Source organism: Pogona vitticeps, chromosome 3 (genome assembly GCF_051106095.1).
Source record: "Pogona vitticeps strain Pit_001003342236 chromosome 3, PviZW2.1, whole genome shotgun sequence".
In the NCBI taxonomy this organism is placed as follows: domain Eukaryota; kingdom Metazoa; phylum Chordata; class Lepidosauria; order Squamata; family Agamidae; genus Pogona; species Pogona vitticeps.
The window spans coordinates 85877619-85895520 of NC_135785.1; the positions used below are offsets into that span (position 1 = coordinate 85877619).

Here is a 17902-nt window from a genome sequence, read left to right on the forward strand (position 1 = left end):
GTGGTACTGTATCAAAGAAGGGGGGGGCATGGTTTGTGAGTGCATATCAAATCAGAATAAGGGCCAGTGTGGACATTGGCACTGCAGCAATTTTTGGTCTTCATGAGATCACCAAAAATGAATGCAACTACAAAGGAGAGTGTGAATCAGGCTGCACCAAAGAGGAATCACTCTAATTATGTTTGTCAGTGTAGCTGTACCCTTAGTACTGGATTTCAGCCATAAAATCATTGAAGACTTTTTTGGGATCCAGTACTATTCTCATTTGATTAAAACTGACATATTATTAATTAGATGCACAAGTATTTTATATATGGAGCTTAGGAAGCAAGACCATGAAGATAAAGAGATGGTTTTGTTTATGTAAGATAGAAAAATAAAATAAAGCAAGCTAGAAGGACTCATTTGAATAATCAAATGAGAGATGTACCCATTTAAGGAGGAGTAAAATGACATGAATCAACTTAGTGACGGCATTGCTTTTTCTACTGCTTGCCCAAATTTGAAACTGCCATTGTCTTGACTCTTGCACAATAAATATGGGTTTGTTTATACATCCAGGGTACACCCAGCTTCTGCCACATGGTGCCCTCAGGACAGAAATTTGAAGACAAAATTTGATGATTCCTTCAGAGTGAAAAGAAAGGCCACCAAAAGCATCAAGGCTGGCTTCCCACATTTGGAAGAAGTAGAATAACACACAGCATCATCCTAAAAAGAGGCTCCTACAAGGCTGTTAAATCCTGAGTATGAACTAACTCCACCGCTTATGTCACAGTGTGGACCCCCACTGCCATCTACATAGTTAAATTGTTGATAAAATAGATGAAATAACAACATAGGCCACCTTGTCATGAGTTTGAACTGTTTCTGGTGCTTAGAAATTTTAGTTTACAATTCCCAGAAACCCTTGGCCTGGAGAATTCTAAGAGCCGTAGTTGTCAAAAATTACATTTGTGAATTCTTTTAGTTTCTAAGCATAATTCCAAGCACTGAAGAACATCTTCAAACTCTAACATGGATTTGTGTCTGCAAGAATGCTGGTTGCAAACTGCCTATACTCTGAGGTCAATTACAGAACTCCTCTGGATACTGTCACCCTCATTGCCACCACTGCATGAGGCAAGACTGGTGTTAAAAAATTTACCTCGAATAGATGGAGGCCTAAGAATGCCCCGGTTGGCAAGATGCCCTTTAGCGGCAGGAAAAGGAAGGTTAGGAATAGCAGCATAGGCTTGAGGTGCATAGAATACTGGAGCACCCAGGTAGGCCGCAGCAGGGTCATATACATGCCCAAACGTGTAGGTATATTCTGGCAATATTGTTCCTCTCCCTCCTGTGCCTCTGGTGTATCTGACGTAGCTGTCTTTGTCTACTGGTTTGGCTAATGTGACTTCAATGGGAGAGCCATCCAGTACCTTAAAAACAACAAGAGATACATGAGGTGTGTGAGAGAAAGAAGGTTCATTGGTACACAACAGACAGAACTGGCTCCACCAATACACAGAGTGAGGCAGACATTTCAGGCAGAGGGTGCTGAAGACTATGGAATAGACAGGACTGTATGTGCCACATGAGCTGTTCTGTACCCCTTCAATTTCCCTGCTGCTCTCAAGTATATTGAAAGATGCAGTTCTGTGTCCAGTATTGAGATAAGAGACAATTGCTGGTCTGACCCACTTTTGTGGAATCAGGGAGGAGTGGGAGAGTTGGCAAGGCACCATCTTGTTGTTTCCGGCAACCAAATCATCTGGGTCAGCCCTGAGAAAAGTCTGTATTTTAATGACAGATTCTAAAGCCCAACATACAGTACATCACAGAAGTGAGTACACCCTCTCACATTTCATAAATATTTTAGTATATCTTTTCATGTGACAACACTGAAGAAATGACACTTGGCTACAACATAAAGCAGTGAGTATACAGCTTATATAACAGTGTAAATGTCCTGTCCCCCCAAAATAACATAACACACAGCCATTAATGTCTAAACCACTGGCAACAAAAGTGAGTACACCCCTAACTGACAATGTCCAAATTGGGCCCAAGTAGCCATTTTTCCTCCCTGGTATCATGAGGCCTGTTACTGTCACAAGTCTCAGGTGTGAAGGGAAGTTCCACATGGCACCTCATGGTCATGAATTATCTGAGGATCTGACAAACGAATTGTTGCCCTACATAAAGATGGCCTAGGCTATAAGAAGATTGCCAAAACCCTGAAACTGAGCTGCAGCACGGTGGCCAAGACCATGCAGTGGTTTAACAGGACAGGTTCCACTCAGAAGAGGCCTTGCCATGGTTGACCAAAGAACTTGAGTGCCCATGCTCAGTGTCATATCCAGAGGTTGGCTTTGGGAAATAGACGTATGATCCCTGCCAGCATTGCTGCAGAGGTTGAAGGGGTTGGAGAGCAGCCTGTCAGTGATCAGACCATACACCATATACTGGATCAAATTGGACTCTGGGCTGTTGTTCCAGAAGGAAGCCTCTTCTAAAGATGATGCACAAGAAAGCCCACATACGGTTTGCTGCAGAGAAGCAGACTAAGGACACGGATTTCTGGAACCATGTCCTGTGGTGCGATGAGACCAAGATAAACTTCTTTGGTTCAGATGGTGTCAAGCGTGTGTGGCGGCAACCAGGTTAGGAGTACAAAGACAAGTGTGTTGTGCCTATAGTCAACAGTCAAGCATGGTGGTGGGTGTGTCATGGTCTGGGGCTGCATGAATGCTGCCGGCACTAGGGAGCTACAGTTCATTGAGGGAACCATGAATGCCAACATGTACTGTGAACATACTGAAGCAGAGCATAATCCCCTCCCTTTGGAGACTGGGCCGCAGGGCAGTATTCCAACATAATGACCCCAAACACATCTCCAAAATGACCACATCAAAATGACCACTAAAGAAGCTGAGGGTAAAGGTGATGGACTGGCCAAGCATGTCTCCAGACCTAAACCCTATTGAGCATCTGTGGGGCATCCTGAAATGGAAGGTGGAGGTGTGCAAGATCTCTAACATCCTCCAGCAATGTGATGTCATCATGGAGGAGTGGAAGCGGACTCCAGTGGCAATGTGTGAAGCTCTGGTGACCTCTGTCCCCTAGAGGGCTAAGGCAGTGCTGGAAAATAATGGTGGCCACACAAAATATTGACACTTTGGACATTGTCACTTAGGGGTGTACTCACTTTTGTTGCCAGCAGTTTAGACATTAATGGCTGTGTGTTGCATTATTTTGGGGGTATAGGACATTTACACTGTTATACAAGCTGTATACTCACTGCTTTACATTGTAGCCAAGTATCATTTCTTCAGTGTTATCACATGAAAAGATATACTAAAATATTTATGAAATGTGAGGGGGTGTACTCACTTCTGTGATATACGGTATATACCATACTTAAAAGAATACTTCCTTATATAACAGTGCTCCCTACAATACAATGTCATCTATACTGTGCCTGTTGTACTTCATACTTGTGGCACTGGAGATCCATTGGTCATGGTCCCATGTAACAGCAGGTATATGAGGAATTAACTCTAGAAAGCTTCTAATCACACACAGAACCCTGAAAGTACAAGCAGTTTCTATGTCAGCACCATTAATGTGACAAACCCAGACCTACTGGGATCTGCCACACAGTTACACCAAGCTGCCACCAACCATTCCCTATAATAAGTCACACAGACCAGGGATGGATTTTTAAACAATAAAAGAATAAGGTTTATTTTAAATACAAACAGGGCAAATAAAACAATCAGGTGAATAAAATAAAGTAACGTGGCTTATTCTCCCACACACAAGCATACAGTTTGGTTCACCTAGAACCTTTAACTTAAAGCACAGACCCTGAACCCATCAGTTCTGGCTAACCAACAGACCCCTGAACCTTTCAGGTTGGTACTCTGACACACAGTAGTACCCTGTCAGACACACAGACTCCCACAACAGCTTCTTCTTCCCCAGCTGCTGCTTCGTCCCTCCCAGTGTCTCACAGTCTGTCTCAGCATCTCCCTTCACCACACAGGCATCACATATTTATACAGTACAGCCCCTCCTCCTGATGTCCCGCCTTCCACTCCCCATAGGATGGAACTTTCCCTCCAAACCCATGACAGACAGGTAACATCAGTGCTGTTATGTAACACCTCCCCTCTTTAAAAGTTGTTTTGTAGGGGGAAAGCTAAAAGTGCTTTTCACCAAAAAAACAACCTGTATAAAACACACAACACCAATTATACCTACCATATTATACTTACTTACATTCTAAGTTAAACATTTCAAATAGGCATTTAAACATTTACCATATACATTACATCAATTTACCTTTATTAATACAAACCAATTTAAAACCAGGTACATTTTAACTTTTTGTTTTCATTATATACATATAGTCCATGTTCTTTCGCCGTCTTCAGTCTTCAGGTCTTCTTGATAAGGCGTCAGCAACACAGTTCACTGACCCTCTGACCACCTTCACTTCAAAGTCATAGTCCTGTAAGTTCAAAGCCCACCTCATAAGTTTGCTATTGTGGGTTTTCATTGTCTTTAACCATTGCAATGGTGAATGGTCAGTACACAGAATAAAATGTCTTCCCCAGATGTAAGGCTTGGCCTTCTGGATCGCGTAGACTATGGCCAAACACTCCTTCTCCACGGTTGCCAAATGTCTCTCACCTTTTTGAAGTTTCCTACTCAGGTAGGACACTGGATGCTGGTCACCATTCTCATCCTCTTGGCACAGAACTGCTCCTACCCCGCTGTTAGACGCATCGGTGTAGATGATAAACTCCCGGTCGAAGTCTGGAGCACGCAGGACTGGATAGTTGATTAGCGCCTCCTTCAACCTCTGGAACGCCGCCTCACAGTCGCTGGTCCACGGGATGCGGTCATCAGCCGTCTTCTTCGTCAGATCGGTCAGCGGAGCTGCAATCTCGCTAAACCTCGGGATGAACTTTCTGTAGTAGCCCACCAACCCAAGAAATGATTTGACCTTTTTCTTGGTGTTGGGTCTAGGCCAATCACGAACAGCTTCTATTTTGGCCTCCAGGGGTTTTATCATTCCTCCCCCTACCATGTGACCCAAGTATTTTATTTCTGGGCTACCCAGCTGACACTTGCTGGCCTTTACTGTTAGCCCTGCTGCACTTAACCTCTGCAGCACTAACTCCAGGTGTATCAGGTGATCTTCCCAGGTATTACTGAAGATCCCTATGTCGTCAATGTAGGCCACTGTAAAGTCACTGAGCCCTGCCAAGGTCTGGTCCATCAGCCTTTGGAATGTGGCTGGTGCATTTCTGAGACCAAAGCTCAGGACTCGAAACTCATAGAGACCAAAAGGGCTGCAAAAGGCAGTCTTTTCTTGATCCCTGGGATCAATTCTTAATTGCCAATATCCCTTTACCAGGTCCAATGATGAGATGAACCGACAACCCCCTATGGTTTCAATCAGGTTGTCTAGCCTGGGCATTGGGTAGGCATCAGGAGTGGTTACACGGTTTAATTTCCTGTAATCGACACAAAACCTAATGCTCCCATCAGGCTTGTCCACAAGGACTATCGGAGAGGACCAAGGACTAGAAGAGGGGACGATTATGTTCTCCCTCAGCATCTCGTCCAGCTCCTTCCGCACCTTGTCCCTATAGGGTCCCGTTACTCGGTATGGGGATACTGCCTGCGGGGGTGCATCCCCTGTGTGGATCCGATGCATCACTCCCTTCACTATCCCCGGCTTGTTGGAAAACACCTGTTGATATTTACTAAGCAGCATTTTTAGTTCTTGCTGCTGGTCTTGGGTGAGTGCAGGACTGATCTTTACCTCCTCTGGGTTGTATTTTACTTCCCCTCTACCCTCCCAGAAGGGTAATTCCACTTCCTCACTCTCAGCTGCTTTTATCGCGAATAAAACCCTCTGTTCCCCTCTGTAGTAGGGTTTTAGGGCATTCACATGAACCACCCTCCTTGCTTGGTTCTCCTCCTGCTCTATTAGGTAGTTCAGGTCTGACATCTTGGAAATGACCCTATATGGTCCTGCCCATTTGAGCTGCAGCTTATTCTCTCTGCAGGGCCTAAGCCAAAGCACTTCCTCCCCTGGGTCAAAGTGCCTCTCTCTAGCTTTGCGGTCATACCATGTTTTCTGTTTGACCTTCTGCGCTTGCAGGTTTTCTGCTGCCAGCTCTAGATTTCGCTTTAGGTCATTCATCAAGGTGTCTATGTAAGTCACAACGTCTTGTGGGTCATCCTGGGTGATCTGCTCCCAATTTTGTTTGATCAAATCAAGGGGCCCTTTCACCCCTAAGTGTGCAGCAAACATGTCAGAGTGACCCCTTTGTAAGATCATGGGACGATACTTTTCAGGTACCACCAGCTGACTTCTGATCCCATCTCCCCCTTTTGAGATGTTCCTCAGGGTTTCTCTATATAAAATCCCCTTTTTCTCCAGAAATCTCACTGGGGTTTCAGGTGTTAGCTGGGCGTCAGTCACCTGTTCAAAACACTTTTGGAGAGTGGCGTCTGCCTTTTGCTCCTGTCCAAATCTGCTGTCTGTGGTTAAGGTTTCCACCACAGCTTCTGAACTCCCCTCTGCTTCCGCCTCTGGCTCATCATTACCCCCCTGAACTGTCCCCGTGGTGGCTTGTGAGCGTGTAATCACTAGCACCCTTTTCACATGTTCAGCCAGGTCATTTCCCACGAGCACGGCTGCTGGCAGAGTAGATGAAATCGCTATCCGCCAATCTCCCCTCCAGCCTTGAAAGTTGACAGGTACCTCTGCTACTGGCAGAGAGATTACCTGCCCCTCAATACCTGCTACCTTTATGCTCTCATTTGGGATTATAAACTTCCGGGGAATGATATCGGGATGGCACAGGGTTACCTGGGAACAAGTGTCCCGCAGCCCCCTATACTGACGGTCAAGTATTCCTACGTCCACCCCTGCTGTCTCAAACAACTGAGAATCTGTTTTTATCAGCAAGCAGCGCTTCACCTCCATAAGAGGACCATTTTCCTCAGCCTGATCAGCAGAGGTAGCTGTTCCAGACTGAGTAGCTATGGCAACAGGCTCCCTCTGTGACACTGAGCCTTGCTCTTTCTGGACACAGAACACAGCTTTTGGCTTGGTCCCACTAGAATTCTGAGGCACCATTCCTTTTAGCTGCTTCAATTTCTCACACTCTGAGATCAGATGACCCTTTCCCTGACAGAAATAGCATTTTCTGGTATATTTTGATTCTCTCTCCTCTTGTTTGGGTTTTCCCTCCAAATTCTGAGGGCTTGGTTTCATGCCTGAGGGCTTCCCTTCACCATGGGCCCCTCCCCCTTGCTGGCTTTTCCCTGGTCCCTGAGAGTACTTGCTGTAGGTTTCTTTGGGTTTACCTACAGATTTCCCCTCACCCAAGGGCTTTCTTATTTGGGAGATAAAATCCGCGATCTCTGCGGCTGCTGCCACAGATTTCGGTTTCCTTTCCCTCACCTGGAATTTCAATTCCCCCTGCAGGACTGAATAGAACTGTTCCAGGGCTATCAAGTCTTTAAGCTGCTCATAGGTCTCTGTCCCTTCCTGCGATAGCCATTTCTCAAGCAGCCTCACCAATTGGGCCCCCACTTGGGTAAAAGTCTGTTCTGGTTTTTTTGTGAGGGACCTGAATCTTTGTCTCAGCTGCTCTGCATTTATCCCATGTCTTGCAAACACCAGTTTTTTAAACTCTGCAAAATCTTTCATCAATTCCTCAGGCATCTCGGCATAAACCTCAGCCAGGCTACCACTGATTAAAGACCGCATGATGGTCATCTTCTCAGTTTCCCTCACTGAGAAGTCCACAAACGCTCTTTCCACTAAGGAAAAGAACACCTCAGGACAATCTCCCTTGTGGTACACAGGGAATTTCTTCAGGTCAGCCTTAGACAGTTGGCCTCCCTCAGAATCCCTATTATTATTATTGTTCTGGTTCATCAGTTCCAGTTTTCTTAATTCAAACGCCATCTTCTCTCTCTCCATTCTTTCTTCTCTCTCCATCCTCTCTCTCTCTCGCTCTAATTCAAATGCCATTTTCTCTCTCTCTAATCTTTCCTCCATTTCCCTCACCCTCAGTTCATGCTGTTGGGCTAGGATCAATTTTCTAAGTTCTGGGTTCTGCTCTCCTGTGCTGTCACCTTGCACTGAGCCAAATTCATCCTCAGAACCTTGGTCAATCTGGGGGTCTTTCACTTCACTCATGTCTGCTACTTGGCTTCGAGTCAAGGGCATAACCCCCCCCTCAGAACAGGCTGCTTTAAAAGTCAAGCCTCAAAATAAAACGACCACTTTTTTCCTTTTTGCCTCAGAACCAGCTCTCCCTAGAGATTGCTGCTGTTCTTCAGCACTACTTGCAACAGTATCGAGTCAGAGCCTACCCCCCTCTGCTGGGCCTCTCAGCTGGCAAGCTAGCTCGCTGTTGCTACGCAGTTTTGCCTCAGCGTTTTCCCGCCAAAACTAGGCTGCCTCAGAGCACCTTAATCTAAGTCTCCCCAGTTGGCACGTTCTTCTACTAGCGCACCTCCCCGTGAGGTACACCTAGAAGATTACCTACGCGCCTCAGACTGTCCCTGACTAGATCCCCCTTGCTCTGGGCACACTTGCCAAGGCTTTGCTGGACCGCTGGACAACTGGACCAGTCGTATCCCACACGCTGGACACCAATCAATGTGACAAACCCAGACCTACTGGGATCTGCCACACAGTTACACCAAGCTGCCACCAACCATTCCCTATAATAAGTCACACAGACCAGGGATGGATTTTTAAACAATAAAAGAATAAGGTTTATTTTAAATACAAACAGGGCAAATAAAACAATCAGGTGAATAAAATAAAGTAACGTGGCTTATTCTCCCACACACAAGCATACAGTTTGGTTCACCTAGAACCTTTAACTTAAAGCACAGACCCTGAACCCATCAGTTCTGGCTAACCAACAGACCCCTGAACCTTTCAGGTTGGTACTCTGACACACAGTAGTACCCTGTCAGACACACAGACTCCCACAACAGCTTCTTCTTCCCCAGCTGCTGCTTCGTCCCTCCCAGTGTCTCACAGTCTGTCTCAGCATCTCCCTTCACCACACAGGCATCACATATTTATACAGTACAGCCCCTCCTCCTGATGTCCCGCCTTCCACTCCCCATAGGATGGAACTTTCCCTCCAAACCCATGACAGACAGGTAACATCAGTGCTGTTATGTAACAGGTGTGTCATGGTCTGGGGCTGCATGAATGCTGCCGGCACTAGGGAGCTACAGTTCATTGAGGGAACCATGAATGCCAACATGTACTGTGAACATACTGAAGCAGAGCATAATCCCCTCCCTTTGGAGACTGGGCCGCAGGGCAGTATTCCAACATAATGACCCCAAACACATCTCCAAAATGACCACATCAAAATGACCACTAAAGAAGCTGAGGGTAAAGGTGATGGACTGGCCAAGCATGTCTCCAGACCTAAACCCTATTGAGCATCTGTGGGGCATCCTGAAATGGAAGGTGGAGGTGTGCAAGATCTCTAACATCCTCCAGCAATGTGATGTCATCATGGAGGAGTGGAAGCGGACTCCAGTGGCAATGTGTGAAGCTCTGGTGACCTCTGTCCCCTAGAGGGCTAAGGCAGTGCTGGAAAATAATGGTGGCCACACAAAATATTGACACTTTGGACATTGTCACTTAGGGGTGTACTCACTTTTGTTGCCAGCAGTTTAGACATTAATGGCTGTGTGTTGCATTATTTTGGGGGTATAGGACATTTACACTGTTATACAAGCTGTATACTCACTGCTTTACATTGTAGCCAAGTATCATTTCTTCAGTGTTATCACATGAAAAGATATACTAAAATATTTATGAAATGTGAGGGGGTGTACTCACTTCTGTGATATACGGTATATACCATACTTAAAAGAATACTTCCTTATATAACAGTGCTCCCTACAATACAATGTCATCTATACTGTGCCTGTTGTACTTCATACTTGTGGCACTGGAGATCCATTGGTCATGGTCCCATGTAACAGCAGGTATATGAGGAATTAACTCTAGAAAGCTTCTAATCACACACAGAACCCTGAAAGTACAAGCAGTTTCTATGTCAGCACCATTGACTTTGACATTCCTGCTACAGATACTCTCCATGAAATTGGGGCCTTCTGTACCATAGTTAAATACTACAAGAAAGATTTCCCTGAGACATGTTTGCCATCTGAAGCAAACTAGCAAATGGTACTCCTCACCTATTCAAGTTATAGAACATTGTATTCAAAGCCACCAATATCCTTAATTCCTGAGGCAAAAAAACTCCCTCAGATACTTCCCCCTAGCTGGATCAGGGAAATACCACAACTGTGAATTCTAGAACAATTTGTTCCCTCTCTTGACAGACATAATCTGTTTTCTGAGGTGGCTACTATTTTCTAGCAGAGCTTGCACTGGCTATCTGGAGATTCCATGTGATGACTGAAAATGTTTTGAGAGAAGGGAAGGAGGCAAGTCAGAACACAGAACCTTATAAAACAAAAACACCCTGTATGGTTCTCATGCAAAATAAAAAACACACAGAGGTGGACAGTACCCCTACTGGACCACTAATATCTCAAAACTATCACGTTTTTGAGGTATTAGAGTTCTAATAAATGTGTATCAACAGCCCTTGCTTTTGACAAAAATGGATTGTTATTCCTCAGAACAAATTGCACCAAGTGGAATGGTTTATGTTTGTACGTACTTCCTATTTGAACATTTATAGAAATACAAATAGCGGCCATCCTTTTAGTCTTACTGTAATTGTGTGGCAGGGAGGCATCTCAAGAGACAATAGACTGTATCTGTGACAAAAAAATCACTGCAGTGTATGCCAAAACCATTCAGGTCAAACCCTCTGGCAAGACTTCTGATATTAATGCTGCATTATTTTGATTTACACACACATACACATGGGCACAGCAGTTTGAAACCTTTCAATGCCATATATGTGCAACTCTTTCCATGCCTTCCAGCAAATACAAAACTAATCCAGCATTACCTTCCCATTTAAGACTTTCATGGCTTCCAGTGCATCTTCCCGGTTATTAAAGTGCACAAATGCATAGTCTCTGATTTTCTTTACTCGTTCCACTGACCCTGTAAAACAAATTTGGAGATTAGGTCTGCCATGGATATTGCTAGAGCGAAAAATAAGCACTCCTCCTGTTCTGCCCTTAGGTATTGATCTTCTATACTTACTCAATATTTTATTATTATTATTATTTTACAGTAAATATTAGGTCCTGGCACTACAGACCACAAACTATTTAGCTGCTCTATTTGTATTTATTTATACTGGGTAAGAAATCTGCAGTTTTGTGTTTCTTCTTATCTGTTCATCTGCCTGTCACTAGTGTATGTTGCTAGAAAGGGGTATGATGTCAGGGACAACATCTTTCCAAGAAGAACATCCAGCATACACAGAGAGCATGTTGCCTGGATCGCTGAAGTAGTTGGATTGCTTTTGGATTTCATCTCGTGGGCAATTAACATAAGGAAGACTTGGGTTCAACATATAAGTAAACAACAACTATATTATGTCTGAATTCCTGTCGGTTAGCATAGCAAGTCACGACTATAGTAGCCTATTGAGTCAATGGATTTGGTGAAGGAAAGAGGTTTCACTTATTCAATGGGCCTGCTCAAGTTCCGGCTTACTAAATTGAGCAACAAGATTTCATTCTATAAGAACTTGTTAAACATTTCTGCATAAAACCAAGGTCATCCTCAATGAGGATGATGCTTCCTAGGGAAATCAAATGAAACTGGCTCAAAAAAACCAGGATGAACCTTCAGAATATGGGAAATATCACTACGAACAGAGGCTCTTCAATTAACAGTACGTCAAGAAACACAAAGAAGCATCTGGCTTTAAAGAAGTATAGAACGTAACTAGACAGACCCAGAATTTTCCTGGCCTCTTTCTATCCGAAAGAGAAAGCATTTCCCTTCACATGGATGGGCAATTGTAACCTTCCATATATATTTGAACAAAAAAGACCTTTCTTATTTTCACTCCATGATTTGGCTGCCTTGATTATGCCCAGACACCCTTTCTATGTATTGGAGCACATTCTCTTCATTGCTGCTGATCCATTTGCCCAAGCCCAAGATATGTTGTCACCTGAGCCAAACAATGTGGTTATGCTGCTACCCTATTTGACCTACAGAAATAAACCAGATTGGCAGTTGAATCTTAATTAAGGTGTTTTTTTTTCTTTTTGTTCTTGTTGTTGTTGGATTTCAATTCTCAGAATGCTCCAGCCAGCAGGCTGGCCATTTCGCACCTCCGACTTCAGCTTATCTCAGGGACTGTAGAATAGATTATGTAATGCACACACAGCTCTGTCTTTCAACAGAGAAAAATGTCCAGGAAATGCAGGAGAAATACTTGAGGCATTCTACTACCTGAGATAATTGCTTCACCCCACCAGCCTTGACTTCTCTCTTTTTGGGCCTTGTCAGCAGTACTGCCCAGAAAACAAGGGCAAGATGAGGCTGCTGCTTCTTGCTGCTTTCACTTCCCCCTTTCTTAAGGAAGGCAGCGACAGCAAAGAAAAAGAAGGGGCCAACAGCCTTCTAGGAGTTTGGCACAAATGGTCCCATTCTGAGGAGAGAGGCAATCTTTTCTGTTGTCCAGTGGTACCAATCTCTCACATTGGCCATGGCTTAGACATTGTCTAACTTTTAACTTGTTGCTGAGCTGTAGAAGATAAGGAACATAAATCCACACAAAATGTAATATTGGATAATCATGCATACATCTTGAAGAAAAAAAAGGGTTGATTGAAAAAGTCATCTGAAGGAAGCTATATGTTTAATGAAGAGCACAGATTTCAGAATAATTGCTTTGCTTATTCTGTTTCTGTATCCCAGTTTTGGGCCTATAACAAGTCACCGGAGAATTGTTCAGTTTTTAGTGTTGTGCACTGGAGCTGAGGTCTTAATGCCTGGTAATTTCCATTTTGATGGATGAATACACTGTTGATTTAATGTGTAATATTTTTTGATATGCTTTTTGGGGACTTCAGTGTGCTAAAATGTCAGCCGAGACAGTGTGTTTGCATAGCAGCAGCAACAACAAAGGCAACAACAGCAAAAAGAATTTGGCTTTCTTCCAAGCATACATTATTGAATATGTTGAGTTCTAGCTGGTTTAGTTCTTCGATGGCCCCAGAAGGGAACAGTAAAATACTTCTGAGTACTCTCTACCTTGAAAACCCTGAAACGGGTCACCATAAATCAGAACTGACTTGACTGTACACAATTATTATTCTTACTATTTTTGTTTTGTATATTTATATTTCACCTTTCCTCTTATAGTTCAAGGCAGTTTATAAAATTGTAAAATATGACACAATAAAGACAGCAGTATTAAAACAACAACAACAAAAACCAGAAACAGCATAGTTGCAAACATGATAAAATAGAGTCATTGTTCACCTCCAAGATGTCCCAACATTGAACTGATTGCTAAATCATGATGTAATATAGTTCCCAGAGGACATTCTGCTACTGGGACCCTGCAGGCACCCAAGCTGCTCTGGACTTCCAGGAGGAGAGGCACGATGTAAATCAGATCAGATTTCCCCACCATCATAATCACCAGGGACAACAGGACTTTGCAGTAATAAAGAGAAAAAGAAAGACCCCAACCACCTCATACTAAAGACAAGATTATAGTACCTGATAAAATATCTTAAGATTCCACCCCAGGATTTGTTTGATTTTAATTTTATTTGATATTTTCAGTGCATCTCAATGACATCCTGAAAGAAGACTGAGCAAATACTTTAGCTGAGCACTGAAACGGACATGAGGGAAAGTGGAAATTCATGGTGAGCAACTTGTGGCCCTTCAGATGTTCATAGACTACAACTGCTACTATTGCTGGTCAGCATTAGCCATGGTGAGGAATGATGGTAATTGCAGTCCCTAGAACATCTGGCAGGCTACAAGTTCTTCACCCCTCAAAAAATAGTTTCATGTGGGAGAAAGCAGCTGACCCAACAGATTTAAAGATCATAATCAGACATTTGAGTTGAGGCCAGAAACAAATACTTAGCACAGTTGTTTCAACCACAGGCAACATTCCCTTAACACTCAGTTAAGTGACTGACTGCTGCATTTCAAACAAAATGGAGCTTCTGAGCAGCCCCTTGTATAGATTGTTGCAGTAGTCCAGTCATGATGTAAAACTCAGTAAAGAAGAACCTCTGAATTAAGAACTTGTGTTTTTAGATCAAGCAGAGGCTGAATCCTTATTTCTACATTGGTTGTTGTGTCCAGATGCCCTTCTTTTCTTGTTTGGATAATGGTTTAGTTTGTTAGCCCATTACTGATTCTTCCCTGAAATATTATCTTCTTATTGGTAGTATTGAACTTTGTCTCCACATGACCTCTCCCTGTGGTTTTACACAGATTCAATGTGTGGAAGCTGGGTTTAGTCTGGATTACAGTTTCTACAATCCCTGACAACCAAGCATGTTGGAAGATGAAGTTCAAAACATATGGATGGCCAAAGGTTTCCTCTGCTAGATACTAAAATCTAGTTGCCTAGAAACAGATCTAGTTGCCTGAGGGTCAACTACTGTAGAACCAAGAATGGGAAGTATTATTTCTCTGAGCTCAGAATATCCACAGCAAACATGGTCATTCCTATGGGATTCCGGGAATTGTAGTCCAACTGTTCAAATCTCTGAATATAACCCTGTGGAACTCTGTAGGCCAGCAGCCAAGGATATGAGCAGTTATCACCTGAAACATAAAAAATTCTTGGTATCCTTATACAGTACTTATATGGGTTTACCTTTGAAAATAGTTTAGAAACCTCAGCTGGCTCAAAATGCTGCAACCAGACTGCTGACTGGAGCAGATTACAGTCTAATACCTAACCTAGTAACACTAAGAGGTGGCTAGGGTGTGGAGGTCTTAAAGAATGGACTTAACTGTCTGAAATACAGCACCACAATGAATACAATTAAATAAAGACATTTAAATGTTCCAAATCTGGTCTGAAATTCCTGAACAAACATTTGCCACTATTCTAGATTATATGGCATTTAAAGTGATTAGCAACCTAGCACCAAGAAAGAAGAATAAAACCAAATTTGATGAAAACAAAATGTATGGATGATTTCCACTTTGACAATTAAAATGTGCATTTTTTCTCTCTGTCGCTCTGCTTACTGCATCTCCCCAAATGTAATGAATTTGATTATAATAACTTTTTAAAAAATACTCTTATGTCACACAAAAGCTCACTGTTTCTTTGAGGAAGGAAAAGAGAGATTAGCATTTTTGTTGAGGCTTCTAAACTGTGACCTTTATTTTTATTTTTACTTTTTTGCACAATGTATGGAATACTTTTTTTGTGCAAAATTTAATGGCTGGTATGTCTCCTTTAAGGGACGTGGTGGCACTGTGGGCTAAACCCCAGAAGCCTGTGCTGCAGGGTCAGAAGACCAGCAATCATAAGATCGAATCCACGTGACGGAGTGAGCTCCCGTTGCTTTGTCCCAGCTCCCGCCAACCTAGCGGTTCGAAAGCATGCAAATGCAAGTAGATCAATAGGTACCACCTCGGTGGGAAGGTAACAACGTTCCGTGTCTCAGTCGCACTGGCCATGTGACCACGGAAGATTGTCTTTGGACAAAACGCTGGCTCTATGGCTTGGAAACGGGGATGAGCACCGCCCCCTAGAGTCGAACACGACTGGACAAAAATTGTCAAGGGGAACCTTTACCTTTACCTATGTCTCCTTTCCCAGAATTTCTGCAAATGAAAAAGATTTCAGCCTCAATTATTTCTTCCTTTGGTTTATTACTGACAAAGTCTGACCAAGCAATGCATCTTCCTTTCTGTTACCTGGTTTAATGCTGTTGAATTCTTTTTCAATTGTGTCTTCAGCAGTTGATAACATGAGATTCCTCACATAGAGGATTTTGACTGATGACATTGTATCTTCATCAACTTCAACCTCTGGTTCTGCCCAGTCTACAGCTATGGGATGCCCCCATAATTGAATCCTTCCTGTAAAAAATTCCACAATTAATTTTTTTAAAATTGGAGGTAGAAGCATAATGAGGAGAGCAGAAGATATTTTCAGTGGAGTGAAGATGGTATTCTTAAAATGAATTTACTGTTGTGAAACTATTGTTGGCTTTAAATAGCAATGGACAAGAAAAGACTCTAGTTTCTTACAGATTATGGACTGACAACTACCAGTTTGACATGACTGCTAATTCTTTGTAGAGTTACATTTGCAGGGTTGCTTGATTGGGAAACACCCATGCTTAAGCTATTTTGAACTTGATTAAATTTTACTGTATTTTGTAGACATATGGGAATATTTATTTATTTATTTTTACCCTATCTTTCTCCTTTAAAAGGACCCAAGACAGCTGACATCATTAAAAGACAATACTTCTAGCTAAAAACAATAAGTATGTAAATACTACAAAAGATCAAACTAAAAACAGTATACAGAAGCAACACCAAAAACACATTCAAAGCAGTAAGGCACAACCATCCATTTGGAAAAAAAAATTACTCAGGCAAACAGTCACTGAGAGACAATTTGGCTGAAGAGAAAGGTCCTTATTTGCAGAAAGACAGTAAAGATGAGTTCAGCCTAGCTCCTGGGGCGAGGGGGGGGTGTCCCAAAGTTTGGGAGCAGCAACAGAGAAGGCCCTTTCCCGCATCCCCACCAAATACACCTGTGAAGGTGGTGGAGCTGAGAGAAAGGCTCTCCTGATGATCTTAACTGCCGAACAGGCTCATAAAGGAAGATGTGGTCATTGAAATAGCTTGGATTGTGTCAGGCTTGAGGATTTATTAACCATAATACTGCTTAGGCCATCCCTCCACTAATGATCAAACTAGACATGGTGTGAGAGACTAGAATATTCCATTTTTTACAAAAAGTTAATAGCTGTGAGGGGAAGGTGAGTCACATTAGGCCCATGGCACTGGGAAGTATCTTTTTATTGCTTTCTATCTGTACTCCAAATCAAAGTTGCCTCCCTGAAGTTCTTATTTACCCTGAGGGGAAACATTGATACCATGGGAGTCTCTGGGCTGGGACTTCCTGTGCTATATCTCGTTGGACTCTGAGCAGCCTCAAATTCTTTTTTTCTTTTTTTGCACATGAAGGTTCAAAGGGCATGAATGTTGCTTATTATTGTATACATACAACTATTCACCTACTTCTAGCAATAATGGCTTGTATATCTTTAAATCCCACTCAGTCTGCTGGGTTGCCTGGCTTGCAGACTTGTGACCACTTACTGTCCTTTACATACAACATGTTGCACAATATCATGGCGTTTTAATACGTTCTTACCTGGTAGCAGTTTTCGTCTTGCCATAGCCGCTGCCCGGTGGCTTCCATACTCCACAAAGGCAAATCCACGGTTTTTGGCTTTATCCGCTGCACTGGGGTACACAATGACGTCGACAACACCATCTGTAACTTTCTTCATCTCTGCCAAAATTTCTTCCCTTTTCTTGTTTTTGGGGATTCCTCCTACAAATAAACGGCAGTTGTCTACACTGGCACAAACCCCTAGGAGTCGACCGTTCCTGCATGCAAACAACAGTTCCATTTTTGCAGTGAAACAGATTTCGCCTCTTTGAAAAACCTTAAAACTCATACTGCCATGCCAAATGATCTCAACAACATAGGTTGACAAGGGATATTTAAACCAGCCAAAAAGTGAAAAAAATTCTCTGTCAATTAGTTGGCAATAAGATTATTAACGACTTAGCAATAACATGATTTACTCAGCAACAAAACAGTTTCTCACACCATGCACTAAGTTGTGCAAACCGATGGTCTAACTCAATGAAGGAAGA

General features: G+C 43.0%; 1 protein-coding gene across 3 annotated transcripts in view; it reads right to left on the reverse strand.

The window, feature by feature from the left end:
* A1CF (APOBEC1 complementation factor) overlaps positions 1–17902 on the reverse strand; it is a 54372-nt gene that overhangs the window by 13884 nt on the left and 22586 nt on the right. For all 3 annotated transcript variants that reach the window (XM_072995269.2, XM_072995268.2, XM_072995270.2), the window contains 4 exons: positions 17391–17629; positions 15914–16078; positions 11046–11143; positions 1148–1418 (listed from right to left, as the gene is read on the reverse strand). In XM_072995269.2, coding sequence (XP_072851370.2) covers positions 1148–1418; positions 11046–11143; positions 15914–16078; positions 17391–17629 — 773 coding nt within the window. The remainder of the gene's footprint in view (positions 1–1147; positions 1419–11045; positions 11144–15913; positions 16079–17390; positions 17630–17902) is intronic.